This window comes from Pempheris klunzingeri, chromosome 1 (assembly GCF_042242105.1).
Source record: "Pempheris klunzingeri isolate RE-2024b chromosome 1, fPemKlu1.hap1, whole genome shotgun sequence".
Taxonomy (NCBI): domain Eukaryota; kingdom Metazoa; phylum Chordata; class Actinopteri; order Acropomatiformes; family Pempheridae; genus Pempheris; species Pempheris klunzingeri.
In genome coordinates, this window is record NC_092012.1 from 29,801,375 (window position 1) to 29,817,040 (window position 15,666).

The window sequence follows — 15,666 nt, forward strand, 5'->3', positions numbered from 1 at the left end:
TTTGCAATTATGTTTAATAGTTAATAAACATGATTTAGTTGCAATTCACAGAAGCTAACGTTAGCTAGCATAGTGTCAGCCAGCTGAACGACACACTACCACAACTTGCATTGTGATTTAAAATGTGCGTTACATGAACATTACTGTCACAATAGGCTGCCGCCTTCTGTCAAGCTGTGTTTTTCTTTGTTAGTGTTTTTAACAGAAACAAAAGCCTATGATTGGTTGAGGCTTTGTCATTGGAGTGCTGGAAAAAAAAAGAAAAATGTATGCCCTGTCACATATGTCTGGCCTCAATTTGTAGCTTCATGTAGCCAGCCTCCATTGCAAATCACTTGTATAACAACACTTTGTAGCTGGTAGTGTGAACACAGCATCAGTGTGGGGTGGAGTTTGAGAATTGTAAGGTTTCACTTCAAACAAACTAGGTCATTCAACCTGATGCTGAACCATATCTAAGGTTTCTATCTTTCCTCAATGAATCCCTCAGACATTCGGAGCTGCTGAAGCTGCTCTGTCGTGTTACTGTCCTACTACTACATGTACATTGGCAGTTTATTAAGTCAGTAAAAAATGGGTGACACATTCCCACGGTGATATTGCTGCACAACAAACCTCTTTTTTGTTCCGTCCCACCCAATTTGTTATTACTCATAACATAACAGTGCAATGAATCCCTATGATCACTTATTTCTCTGTGCGCTTTTTGTGACTCCAGAGAATGTAAATATACACACAAGAAGCAAGATGTGCTGTATGGTCGGAATTTGATTTTCCTGTGTGGGTTCACATAGCACTGATGATGCAGGATGACATCATTAAAACTGTCCAATGAATGAGTTACTTGCCAGTCTGAATGAATTCAGGTTTATAGCTCTTGGTTTGTTTGTACTAAATCAACGTGAACACGAACCGCACCAGAAACATGAACCCAAGCCATTTTCTGCTTGGCACAGACCGAATGAATCAAACTTCACCTACATGTGAAGGTAGGTAGTAAAGCTAGCATTTGTTTTAGAGACCTCCCAAGGGCAAAATCCTAAGTCAGACATTGGGAGGAATGAAGCAACTTGGGGGATAATTGGAACCCTCCACAAAAAAACAGAGCTGCATCAGCAGCTCAGGCTGGGTCCTTATACCAAGAGCCTGATGCAGAGAGGAAGTAGAAGAAGCTTCATCTCATCCAAATGCACACAAACCCCATATCCAAGCTTGTTTTGTGACAAGCATTTTTCTGCATTTTCAGCATTAACTCGTTAACCAGCTGCTCTATGTTGGATGCTCACACATAGAACACTGAGCTATAGAGTGCCACATGGATTGGTAATTGCGCTGCCAGAAAAGTATGGCCACCAGCCTTTCAGTTGTTACAGGAATAACAGAATTCAGCGCACTGTGCTTTGTTGTGGTCGTCCTGTAACAGCACGCTGAAGGAGGAAAGTCCAACTCTTTAGTGGTTGATTAGGATGCAGCAAGCCCAGCTTCAGGTCATTTATATAACTGCTGTGCTGTGTTGGTGTCTGTTTAACATTCAAACTGAATCTATCTTATTGTGTGATCGCATTTCATGTTTGAATGTGGGTGGTGTGGTTAGGGAGGTGGAGAAGTGATTTGGTTTCTAACTTTGCTTGACTCAGGGGTGAAAGTCTAACTGAAGTTCCCTGTTCCTCACACACACACACACACACACACACACACACTTAAATCTAACTTTGTATAAAATTGGAAAATGTGTGCGTGTGTGTGTGTGTATGCATTATGCATCAATATGTATTTGAGTCCTTCTGTTACTGCTCACCATAATCATAACTGCTGCCTGCCCGTTCTCCTTTATAAAGAGAAAAAGCTACAAACTCTGACTCAGCTCCACCATAATGTCCTCCATCGCTATTATCTGAAACATCTGCTCAGTTACACACACACACACACACAGCAAACAAACAAACAAGAGACTGAGCTTTTCTCAGTCTCTGGTGAGAATGAGCATCCGTTTACGCTACGTTCAGCTCTGTTGAACGGACTGTTTAGTAGAAACAGTGAAGCTCCCGACAGCAATGTCAGCAGAGGAATGTGGATCTGAGCAGCAGTTTTCAACAGCTGTCTCTATATTGTGTTTGTTGTAATGTTTTACAAGTTGGGCCCTTGAGCTGAGGTGTGTGTGTGTGTGTGTGTGCAGGTAAGGCCCAGTTCATCCACGTGGGCGAAGAGGTGGACGGGGTGGATATGAGGGCGGAGGTGGGCCTGCTGAGTCGTAACATCCTCGTCCGTGGTGAGATGGAGCCCGGCTGTTATGGCAACGAGGCCTGCAAATTCTTCGACTTCGACACTTTTGGAGGACACATGAAGGTACGCTGTTGTCCAAACCTTGCCATTTACAGACGAGACCATCAGCCGGGTGATTCGCATATGAACCAGCTGCAGGGACTTTTTGCTGATCTATCTGCATGCTTTGTGACCACTGATTTGGCCTTGACAGTTACTGTAATTCTTGACCTTGGAAACAGCTGAAACAGCAGTTGATAAATCAAGGTCCATTTACTAGCTTTCAACTTTTAAGTGAGCATATATTTTATAATTTACGTCATCATAATATGCAACATCTGTTGCATGTCTGTCTATCCTGAGAGTTGGATCCCTCCTCTGCTGCTCCTTTTTGAAGAGTTTTTCCTCTTCAAAGTCCAAGGATCCAAGGACACAGGGTGCTGTAAACACATTGTAAAGGCCCCTGAGGCAAATTGTTATTTAGGGTTTTATGAATAAAATGTGACTTGACTTGACTTGGAGCCCTAGGTCGTCAAAATCACGGAAAGTTTCAGTTCCATGACAAATGGACAACCTTAATCTACTGAAGACCACCATGGAGTACAGTCTAAAGCTCCAGAACAAGCCAGTTAGTGAGATTTCTCTGTCAACAGCTACTCTGATGCTGGTCTTTTGCTCTGTTACTGCATCTGTAAGAGGAGTAGCTTACTTTAGCAGGCGAATGCAGGGATCAAGGCTTGCTGACCCCTGGCATCCCAGATTTGTTCAAGGGACATGAAATCTCACCTCTCTAGACACATCAGGGACACATATGTATGTTGAAAAGCCATTAAAAAGTGCATTTTGTACAATATATCCCCTTTAAAACAAATGTTAATGTAAGGTAAAGGAACAGTCCAACAGTTTTGTGAATATACATCTTTACTGTCTTGTGCAGAGTCATTTATTCTGTGTGTGTCCAGTGTAGATAGATAGATCCACGGCTTAATGCTATACTGGACACACACACAGTTGAAATTCAAATCATCTGAATTTACAATGAGTTGTGCGCTATGGCCATGTTAGTGTCACCTCTATCGTGGAATAAATTGGATGAATTTGCTTTCCTCGCGAGTTGGACCTTGTGACCTTGATTATCCATAATGTCGTTAATGGAAACTATATTTTCAATATTTAAGGTGATGTGAAGCTGGTACAGTGCTTACCATGATCAGTATCTTAGTTTAGCATCTTAGCAGTAGATACAAAGTCAAGCTGGGACTGTAGTTTGGTTTGGCAGGTATTTAGTACTAAATCTAAGTATTGGACAAATTGAAATTTTGACCTCGTGTTGGTGCTGGATGAAAAGTCAGGGGATTATCAAGTCATTGCATTTCATCCACATAAAAGTCCGAACCACATTTCAGTCCATACAATATGAGCCAATAGAGTTCAGTCTTGACCTTGGAATTAGAAGTTAGACTAACCAATCCCAACTCAAGGACTATGTGGTAGCTCTTCTGCAGGTTTGAAGCGTATCATGTGGTCCTCATGAGCAGATAACAGATGTACAGATCCATCTCTTTGACAACAGGGAAAACGTTCTGATGAAGGCTATATAATATGGTTGGAAAGAACCTTGAAAGTGGACCTTGAGTTGGGATTGTTTAGTCAAACTATCAAATAGATTTGTTGACCATTCGACCCACTTTGCCATCCCTTGAGCCACGCTGCTGAGGAAATAGGATTAGAGGGCCACTGGATGTGCAAAGCCTCATATGGACAATTGCACACACAAACATGTCCACATTTGGTAAATCAGAAATGTAATGCACTGGCGTTTGATTACAAGTTAAAGTAGAGCAAGTTGAGATGATCGACAAAAACCGCGTTGTGTGTATCAGCCTGTCGGTCCCCCGTCAACTGGGGGAAAGAAGACAGTGAAGAGAGACGCTGAGAGGAAGGAAAGGACAGAAGAACAAAGGAGAGAGAGGGAGAGGCTGTGGTTGTAATCCTGCTGCCTTCATGCCTCTCTCTCCCCAGGGCGAGCTATCATATCCTATTATAAATTTCCATCACAGGCTCATGTCACATATTTCTCATGCATGGGTGTGTGTACAGTACATCCGCAAGAAACATACACACACACACACACACACACACAAGGAGAAGGGAAAGCCTCAGTGAGATTTCAGCGAAGCCCTTCAAAATGAACGCCTCAGAGCATTCTCCTCACTGCTGTGTTGAAACCTCGTAGCTCCACTGATATCAGCTGGCCACGAGCTGAGAGCAGCGGCCTTTCTTTCAGCTTGTATTTTTCTAAAATTGTTTCGTACACAGCAGGGGGTTGTACCATTTGCTCAAAGGCTGTAATCTTTCACAATGAAAATCATCAGAAGTGTTACTTAGGAGGTTTTCTCATGATGTGGAGCTGCAGTGGCTCCGGTTTGTGGAACAAAGCAGCTTTTCATCATAGAGTCACTCTGCTTTTGTAATATTATTTGCTCACTGGTGAATCTCCATCGTCATCATTCCAGATCTCCTTTCCTGTCATGTTTACTGCCTTCTATCTCTTTTTCATCCTCCTTTCCTCTCTCGTCATCGTCATCTCTTCACCTTGGTTTCTATCTCATTCCCAACTTCCCATGTTTCTTCCTTCTTCCCCGTCCGCCTCTCCTTCCATTCTTCCTCCCACCCTCCATCCTTGTTTTCTCCTCTATACCTCTATTCCTTCCTGCTTCCGTCTTCTCTGCATCATATTTTCTGTCCTTCCAACCATGCCAACCTGACTTTCTCCACCTGTGGACTCCCTCCAACTTCTTTCCATCCGTCTCCATCTCATCTCATCCTTTCTCCTCAATACCATATTTTCCTTTATACTTATCCTCTCTGCATCCTTTTACCCATCTGTTCTTTTCATTCTTTCCAGTCTTCATCTGTGAACTGTGATACCACTCCTTCCTTTTCATGATGTTAGCCATAATGTCCCCTTCTGTTCTTTTCATTAGATATTTTTCATTCACAAACAGCCTCCCCATTTGCTTTTTGCTGTTCTGTCCAATAACTACAGTTGTAGCTGTTAACTGAGAGAAGCAATAACCTGATCTGACTGAATGTATCTGTTGGTCATTATCAGATGGAGCGGGGATTCAAGGCAGTTCATATGTCTGGGGTGGAGCTGCAGCACATGGGCCAGCAGACAATGGGACACTATCCTGTCCATTTCCATATGAACGGCGACGTGGACGAGAGGGGAGGCTACGACCCTCTCACCTCCGTCAGTGATCTATCCATCCACCACTCCTTCTCCCGCTGCGTAACCATCCACGGCTCCAACGGACTGCTGGTCAGTTAAGGATTTTTTTTTTATTCTATTTTTTTGTAAGGGTCACAATAAATGAAGCAGGTCAACATTTTGGAAATGCTTCTGTATGCTTTCTTGCTGAGAGTTAGATGAGAAGGTCGATAACTCTCACACGTCTGCATGGTAAATATGAAGCTACAGCCAGCATCCAATTGGCTTAGCACAAAGACGGGAAGGAGTCTAGACAAACCCCCCCCAACACCTCTAAAGCGCTTGTAAGACTCTTGAGACAAAACAGTGAACAAGCATATTTCCCCAAATATAAAACCATTCCTTCAAAGAATATATGAATACTAACAAGCTTGTTTGCCTATTGGAAATATCCCCCCTAATCCAATTGCTATTAGGTGATTCAAACCAGTCAGGAACAGGTTAGAGTTGGATGAGGAAACAAAGACTGTAACTAGGGTTTTTTTGGTCTGGCAGGAGGCACAATGCATGATAATGCATGTGATGATGATGATGATAACATGTTTTTCCCCCTAGTTACTAGGTAGCTGCAAAAACGTACCTCCATTTCTGCCAGCTAAGCAGACAAAACTGCATCAAATGTAATTATAGAGATCTACAGGAACCATAAGAGTTCTGTGGGAAGCCAAGAGGATGACGAAAGTGTAGTGGTGGATTACTGTGAGCCTTGCTATCATTTACCGAGTTGTATACCAACTGTTAAGCTCAGCAGTTTCGAGGAAAATATAGTATATATATATAAATACAGTATAGGTGATCACAGAGAGCAGCAGAAGACAGAATGCAGGTTTTACCAGCTGAAACTGGTTATTTTTCTGAACAAAGGAGGTACAAAAAACACTTTGTTGCTTTAAACTAAGTAACCATTTGATTATTTGAGAGCTTTAACAAAATAGCATCAGAGTTCTGTGGTCACTTCCCAGAGTTCCTGGCAAGAAATGGACTAGACACAGCAGCGCCACATCACACACAATCCCCACCACGAGAGCATTGGTCAGTCAATGACCAAACTCTGAGAAGCACAAAGAAAAACTATGAATCGCAAACCAAAAGTTAGGAGTGCAAACCAAAAAACAGGTAATGCAACTCCATGGCTCCAAAAACTTTTTCAGCAAATGCTGTTTGTAAGCAGCCTTCATACGAATGTTCAGGGAGCCATTGTAGAGCACAGCATGCAGTCCTCTCAACGCATCCATGATGGAGTCCAGAGTACAAAGTAGGACAGAGTACTCAGGTAGGACAGTCGCTTGGAGACAACTTTCATAAGATGGATGAAAGAGCTACAGAGGAACCCCCTCATGTTGAATAATAGTGCATATTCCAGAAAATTGTGCAAAAATTTGGAAAGTTGATGCTTTCACAACCAGTAGCACTTTGGAAAGTATTTCACCCATTAGATTTGGGACGGAAGACTTCCATTAGTGTGACACGCTGTCAGCCCACGATCAGTAAAATTCAATGTGTCTGTTCCCTCACAGGTAAAGGATGTGGTGGGCTATGACACGCTAGGCCACTGCTTCTTCACGGAGGACGGCCCGGAAGAGAGGAACACGTTTGACCACTGTCTGGGTATGATGGTGCGTGCCGGGACCCTGCTGCCTTCAGACAGGGACGGCAAAATGTGCCGTGGCATCACTGACGGAGCTTACCCAGGATATGTAGCCAACCCACGCCAGGACTGCAGGTAAGACACATGCATAAGTTAAGCAGAGGTGCTCTTCATTGCTGTCAAAGCAGTGTCTAAACACTATAGTACCCTGTGGGAAACCCAATTTTGGTGTGGACTATACATCCTTGGTCTCCTTTATTGAAAGCCTGGTATTTCACCCAAGTACCTGGATGCCAATAATACAATCACTATAAACTAAAGAAGTGTTGTTCTTGTCAGATATCCTTGCTGTCAGATCACCAATCACTGGGAATCATTCTGTGTGTGTACTTCAATGAGCTCACAAAACATTACCTGAAAACAGCATTGTGGGTACAATCATTGCTTTGGCAAATGGTATTGGTTTCATCTTGCACGTGACAGTATTGCCAATGATAATGTGGCTTCAATAGTTTCCTTTAGTTTAAAGTTTAGTGTGAACTCACAACTGGTGCCACGCTCAGGTGTTATATTACCATAACACCTGAAAGTGGTAATAACCTCCAAACTTATTTATGGTCTAGTATTATGGTAGGCTCTGCTGAAACAAAAAAAGTCCATTAACTCATACAAAGCTGGATGCCCCCAACTTCAAAACTCATTCTGGTGCTGCTGACCTCGATGCCTCACAGAATACCACACAGAACAAAGAGCACCAATTAATCTCGGGCTAACTTCATCACTCTACACTCCTTCCAACGTGTTAGTGGTGTTACAGCAAAGTAGTTTTCTCTGCGGTGCTTATTAAAAGTTACTGCACATTTGTAGATTTCTTAAATATAAAGTTCTAAAGTGAGCAAACATGGAAACAAGACATTTTCAAATGACCGCACAAAAACTCTCGACCTGAGAAACGGACAAGAACAAATACCATCGATAATTTCCACTTATTTACCAAAGATACACTAAAACAAATTATTAGCAGTGCCAGAATGGTATTTTAGAAAATAAAACTTTTCACACTGTGTAAGGGCTGAGACTGAGCACCACTGAGATCATTAGGCAAAACTCTCTCCCTCTCTTTCTGCAGGCAACCGTATGACTCAACAGTGCTAATAGGGATATAAACATCTAGTGGCAGGTGTGGAAAACGCAAATACCACATTTAAACTTAAAACCAGTATGCCTTGAGCTCTACTAACCTGTTAATTTATACATGTATTTGTCACTTTCCGTTTACACCACACACCTGGTTTAACAACACTTTTGTAAGGATTTAACTGACTAGATTATTGGGATGTGAACAGACAAAGTGCTGTACAGAGATGCAAATGGTATCTAGATTTGTGCAGTTAGGTTTATTAACCTCCCCACAACTCAATACATTTCCTAACATCTTGCACTTTTTCTCCTCAGAGTTGTAACTCATTCAAATCAGAACACACAGATATCTCACACTCTCCGGGAATCAGCACATCCCTTTCCTGTGATAGCAATATTTTCAATGTCCATCCAAGATAAACGGTATGAATCAGACTTACAACTTACAAGAAAACTACAGATCTTGGCTCATAAGTATCAGTAGTACTATTTGTAATATCAAAATAATCCAGGGATTTGCATCTGTACATCCATGGTTACAGAGCAAACAAGAGTTGGCCTTTCGCTTGATTCTCTGATTTCTCACTAGACTAATTATGCAGTACAGGAGAACTCCTGATTGATGGTGCACAGATGTTATATGCATTTCCCTTGATAATGTTTCCTTGCTGAGCTGCCCTGGAGGGATAGTAACACACAGGGCCCTATTTTAATTGTGCAAGTGCAACAACAAGGCAGTAGGTGCTGTGTGGGTGTCTACGAGTGCACCAGCTATTTTGGTTTATGTATGAGCAGCAGGCAAAAGTGCAAAATGCCTAGCTGATGTTGAATATCAATCAGTGGCAGGGTGCATACAAAGTCGTTGTGATTTTAACTGCTTCATTTTCATCTGCACAGTCACTCATGTAAACTAAAAATCCTTTAATACTCAAAATCCACTTCATAAGAATCTTTATCAAAATATGAAATGTCAAAGTTAAGATGAATAAATAAGTAAAGTAAGAATATACATTGATTGCTGTGGGTATATATGAACTCTGTACACTTGTTTTTTGTATTTGCATTAATAGTAACAATTTAGATGTGATGATACTTTGACAGTCTGGAAAATTATGGTTTTGGTTTCTTGAAAGTGCTTCAGAAGTGCTTGGATTTTACTTTTAAAAAGTTGCAGAAGCCCTGAAGAGGGCGAGATGATTCATGTTCTCTCAGATTGTCACATCACTGGTCTGATCACAAACAGATGTGCAAATCACAGGGAAGTATGAGTATGTGAAGCATTTCACAATGTGTGCAAATAGTGTTGTTGACTACTGACACCCAGGTGCAAATAACGCCTGCCTTATTGGAATTACTGGAATACAAGGTATAATGACGCATTCCCTCACCATAACAACACCAACACCAACCCTTATCTAGACTTCATTACCTATAACCTTTACCTTAACCTTCAAACAGCCCTCTAAACTAGTGAAGACCTGCCAAAATGTAGCACACACACACACACACGTGTATCAGTAGAGTTAACGTGTTTTCCCCTCTGCACCTTCACTTTGTTGGCGAGGCATTATATTTCTAGCATAAAGACAAAGCTGAGAATATAAAGCAGTTTAATCCAGGTCACATGACTTTTTTTATTTTTTTTTATCTGACTACACTGCCTCTGCCTCCAGCTGCAGAGCATAAAGGCCAAGGTTAGAGATGCATAATGGCACTGGCTTTCACTGATATGGAGTCCTCCACTTACTCTCCAAGTGTACTGGAAGGATTTGATTTTTCTCACATTATCTTACCCTCTGCTTTCTGCTCCTTTCCTTTCTTTTTTTTTTCTCCTTTTCTCTGTCCTCTCCTAATTTATCCAATTATAACAGCCACACATGCACAATGCGCTATACTCCTAATGAGGCTTTTGTCCAATTTGTCTAGATCAATGCATTCTGTAATGATTTCTAAATCCCAGTGTATTTATTACCGCAGTTCAAAAATTCCAATTTAATCAAACATGATTGCACTAACAACATTCCCCACTGTAAGATTTATGATGATTAATTTCCAGGCAGCTTTTTAGGCTCCCTCATGGCTTCCCTCTGCTCCTCTTCCTTCCTTCCGCTGTCATTGTTGAGTCGTGTATGTGTTGAATTTAAATGCTCAGATGAGAACAATACATTTTAGTCGTATTTGCCAGAAATAGAAGATATGTGGGCTGCATGAGGAGAATGAAACTGTCATTTAAACTGAATCAGATGAATGCACTGGGTCTTAACACTTATATAAGGAGTATGTGCACTTGTTCATATGCTTCTATGTGTTATAATGGCCAGATTATTGAAACTAGTTCAGTTTTGATACGAGCAGTGATAGAGCAGCATTTGAATTTCATTCAAACAAGCATGTAACTTACAGGAAAAGATTGCATTTTATCTTTCCAATCCAGCGTGTAGCTTTTGGTTTAATTGGTGTTGTTGCTGTGCACAACGCTCCGATTCCACCAGTGCAGGCAAGTTCCAAACAAGGGGAAGAAACACCAAATCAAGTCTTTTGTCAATTGCAGTAGCACTCTTGGCATTTGTCTGCTATGTGTCTGGTGGTGGTCTTGATCATACAAACCTCTGTGTCTTCACAAGTGACAGCAACAGAGTTTAGGAGAGAGGTAGATGGAAACAAAAGGTAGGAGAATAGCAAAACAAAAAAAGGAGTGGAGGAGAAAACGAGCAGACAGGAAAGGTTTAAGGTGTCGTGCTGCCATCTGGTAAACCGCTGTGGAGCCAAACTGCATATCTGCCATTTCTATTCGTATTCATTACCCTAAGCTGCTTTTTCCTCACATACCTGCAAATGGATCTACAGCATAATGACTTTCCCCTTCTTCTTCTTCTTGTGAAAGGTGCTTTCTGAGGTGCGTACATGGACACAAAAAGAAACCCAGAAGAAATTGCACATTTATGACGAAAAAAAAAATCTAATTCAAGAGAGATGCCTTTGCTGTAAGAAAATGCTGTGGAGCACAAATCTCAAATCAGAAGTCATAGTCAAAAAGTGAAGCCAACAATAATGGACACGCTTTATTTAAAAATCTAGGCATCCAAGAGGGAGATGAAATGAAATGAATAGAAAGTGCAAAATCTAAGAGAGACAGAACTGATGATAATTACATGTGATGGGGGAAATATTAAGATTAAAATAAAAAGCTCTTATCCCAGCTTTATCTACATGAGCATATGGACACAAACTTAGTTCCAGTATCCACTCATGTATGAGCACGAACTCACCGAAGGAAGCCAAAACTCTACAAGATTCAAATGTGAAAGCGGCACACTGTGCACCTCTATACTGTTTACAGAAACCCCTACTGGACTGAGCAGCTGCATTCAAGCGTGCACCTCTGGGTCCTCTGTGAAAGCCAGCAGTCAAAATGTTGTGTAATGTGAGGCTGCAGCTTTTGTCTGGAAATGCCTGTTAAAGATGTGAGCAAAGCTGTGAGGTGGGAGGATGAAGAATGGGGAGACATGAAGCACACTGACAGCTGTAGGGGCACTAAACAGATCACTGTCATGTTTAGTGCTTTCTTGCACTATAAATCTTCACCCAAATCACAAATACCCTCTAGTGGTATTAATGGTTTTGATTTTAGTCGTCCATGTTTTAAAGATATAAGGTATGTCTCTGGTAGAAACTACTATTTGGACCAACTCTGCTATTTCAATGGTTGCTCAAGCTCTTTCACAATAATAATTTCTGTGACTTTCCTTAAGTGACAGTTTGACATTTGTGATTGCCCAACTGTGTGGACATGATAAAGGAGCCACGGTTTGAACTTTTCTCTCCGTCTCTCTTTCATTCATTCTTGACGCAACTATTTCTTTTCATGTGAACAATCGAATGCAGCACAATGAATACCTCCCGGGAAAGAAGGTCTCAAAATGTGTGCATCATGTCTTCTCTCCCTCTCTTTAATGGCCAGCTTTTCACTTTGCCCTCCAGTGTGGCAGTTCGGACCAACTATAACCAACATGGTCAGACAGCATACCAATGCTGTAATGCAGCATTGAGAGAAATAGAATTTTTTTGAAGCTGTTAGTGCCACAAATGAAATTCCATCTGCTTCCATTGTATTGGGTGGAAGCAGAAATGTGATTCCTGGGCATATGCAACCAAAACCACCTGCATAGAGAAGTGCTATTAGAGAGAAATGAGAAAATATGTCTTATTTGGGTACAACATAGCTGTTTTGTTATGGCTGTCAATTTGTTGGTAACATACATTAATCTGGATTAACAGTAGAATTGAATTAACAGTAAAGTCTGCTCTACAAATATATTTTGTCAGCATTGTTCCTCTGCAACATTATCATCATAACCTGAAATACTTTCCCTCTATGGAAATTGCACCAGTTGGAGAATTCTTTCCCCTCCCTGAAGCCAAATCCATGTTACAGTGTGTGCAGTAACATCAGTTACTTTACACACTTCCATTTAAATGATTCAGTGGTTACTGGAGGCGTGTTGGCATGTTTGAATATTTCCAGCTTGTGCGACCCTTAGTCTGTGTCAGACTGCCAAACTTTCTGTCTCTCTTACATCAGATTGTTACATTCGTCACTTTCAGTCGGACTCATGCAGCAGTCCAATTGGTATCATCCATACATCATCACTGTCAACTCATCAAATCATGGCTCCTCTGAAAGAGATTCTGTCTGCTCTCTCCTCTTTGTTGTGTTGGACTTCCCATCCCTCTCATCCACGCTGACAGAAAACACATCAGTGAGCCTGGGGGGACTGAACCTTGATTGGGGCTGGCTGAGACCTTGATTACACCAGAGCTAATTCCTTTCTAATCCAAACTGAGCTGCTGCAGGGGGTGCCGAGTAGGGGAGCGTATACATCCTTGTTAAGGCTGCATAATTGGGAGGAGAGGTTAACAGATAGGTCAAGATGAGGGACGTAGCAGAGAGAAAACCCACTTTGCCACAATTTGTTTGCAAATGAGTTTGTCGCCTTTCTAGGCTGAAATGATGCCGGTCTGTTTTCCTGATGAATAAATTTCTGTTTCCCGCAGTTGACACCTGCTTATTTTTCTGTTTTGTTTTACAGCAGGTCCAGTCCAGTGTGATATAAGTGAAGCAGCCAGTTGTAGGCTATTTATTAAATAGGTCTTTATATTATTATTATTATTATCATCTATTGATTTATCAAAGGAGTTAGTTTGGAGCAGACTATCAGACTATTTATTATTTCCTCACATATAGCCTTGGGATAAATCCACACTTCCCTTCAACTGATATACCAAGTTCAAAAGCAGAATACACTTTCTTTAGCACTCCATTTACTTTCTAGATGTGTCCTAACAACCTGCCATTATGCACTGAGGCACTTGATGCAAATCAAATGAACTATTACTTGACTAATCAAATCATGACAGGTTCGGTAAATATTCAAGTAATCCCAATATTTGCTCTCTCTGGACCTTCCTTGCAGCACCACCATCATCCCAACACGTCCACTCCAAAAAATATTGCATATCTTCAGATTCACTGATGAATTTAATGGTTTCATCTGTAACACTTTTCCCACAGAAACAAACATGGAAGAAAAAAACTTGCTTTGCAACAACATCAATTTACTTGCTTGTCCCTTGACTTTCTACACATATTATTTATATAAGAGCTCCAAGGTACCGGATATAATAATAACCAGAGGACTCCATTAATATCAATTGTCTTGAAAGCTGTTAAGATTTAATATCAAGGATAATATCCCCCAAAGTGCTCTTAAGAGATATAGAGTCCTTTTGTGTGCCAAAAAAAAACACTGTTTGCAGAACAAAAACTTTGAAGTCATTTTCTCTACCTCAGTTACTGTTGCTGTCTTCATAGTGTGCACTTTTCATTCACCACTACATCACTGGGACAAACTATTTGTGTGAAATCCAATGAGCAAACTCTCTCTTTCCTTTCCAACTCTCTCTGTCTTTATAGCGCAACTTCAACTTTCTGGATCGCCAACCCCAATAACAACCTCATCAACTGTGCTGCTGCAGGCTCAGAGGTGAGTTTCTCACTCGGGCTCTAACCCCCCCCCACCCCACACCCCAATCTCTCTCCAGGTGGAGGTCTGTCTCATTACCACGTTGCCAGGTCAGATTAATGGCTGTGTACTCCTATTAACTTCAGAATCAAGCAGACAACACACAGAGGCACTGCCGTACTTTCACTATGATAGAGTGCCAATTATGATCATACTTCTGGGATTTCACAAGGATACGTCAGGCGAAATGGAGCCTCATTTATCCTCGCCAGTGTAATAACTATTCTCATTTGCATACCTGCGAAGAACAACGCAAAAACAGTAATTTGACACACAGAGTGGTAAAGAGGAGTGTGTGATGGAATGTGCACGTGCTTCTGTATGAACAAAAAGATCTCTGCATATGTGCTCTGGTTCTTTGTTGCTCTAGATTCATAGTAATTGAAAATCTAAATCGCCTCTTTTTGAATGCTCGTGTTCTTGTGTGTGTGATCCCCCCCAGGAAACAGGCTTCTGGTTCATCTTCCACCACGTGCCCACCGGCCCCTCAGAGGGGCTGTACTCCCCCGGACACACTGAACACACACCTATGGGCCAATTCACCAACAACAGAGCTCATTCCAACTATAGGGTGAGTCTGAGGACAGACGGGTGATGGGGGGGAGGAAGGGGAGGGGAGCCTTCAGTAGCAGCCAGATGCGCTAGTGTGATCACCATAATTAGTTATTACAAACACTAAACCACGTACTGCTACATTGTTGAACTTAGAAAAGAATGAGCATTAATGTACAATAATACACTTGAGGATAGTTAAAAATGAAGGACACTCTTTGAATGCACCACATTGTCAGTGTCTTTTAGATTTTACTCATCCATTCATAATGCTCTGATTTCTTTTGGGTGTTAATGGTGTCACAGTCTCCTCCTGAGTGAAGGAAGTTTGGCCGAGAACTGACTGGAAAAATGGCTTCTTAAGCTCAAAACCAGCTTCTTAAAGCATGGCAGGCTGAGACCATGTCTGTTACTGGAATGGTGTATTTACCTGCTCAGCACCACACATTGTTACAGAATAACACCCCTGTGCCGTCCAGAGTGGCTTTGCAGGGCTCGTCCTATTGGATCATACCAACAAACTTTTAACTTTTAACTTTAAACTAAACCAGTTAGTATCAAAACAACTGTAATATGAATACTGCTGTCCAGAACACATAATGAAATACATAAACCCATTCAACTCATTCATCCTAGTCATTATATATTAGAAAAGCACTTCAAGTCTTTGACACAACTCTGGTAAAAGGGTCAAATTGCTCACAACTGGGTGCCCCATTCAGGAACTTACAGCCTTTGTGACAGACCAGGAAGTGCTACAGGGGTGT

At 41.5% G+C, this 15,666-nt stretch overlaps 1 protein-coding gene across 1 annotated transcript in view; it reads left to right on the forward strand.

Annotated features, from left to right (window-relative positions):
- The window catches only part of cemip (cell migration inducing hyaluronidase 1), a 154,610-nt gene that overhangs the window by 112,784 nt on the left and 26,160 nt on the right, over window positions 1-15,666 (forward strand). The window contains exons 12-16 of the mRNA XM_070827803.1: window positions 2,177-2,346; window positions 5,378-5,587; window positions 7,054-7,259; window positions 14,239-14,308; window positions 14,790-14,918. Coding sequence (XP_070683904.1) covers window positions 2,177-2,346; window positions 5,378-5,587; window positions 7,054-7,259; window positions 14,239-14,308; window positions 14,790-14,918 — 785 coding nt within the window. The remainder of the gene's footprint in view (window positions 1-2,176; window positions 2,347-5,377; window positions 5,588-7,053; window positions 7,260-14,238; window positions 14,309-14,789; window positions 14,919-15,666) is intronic.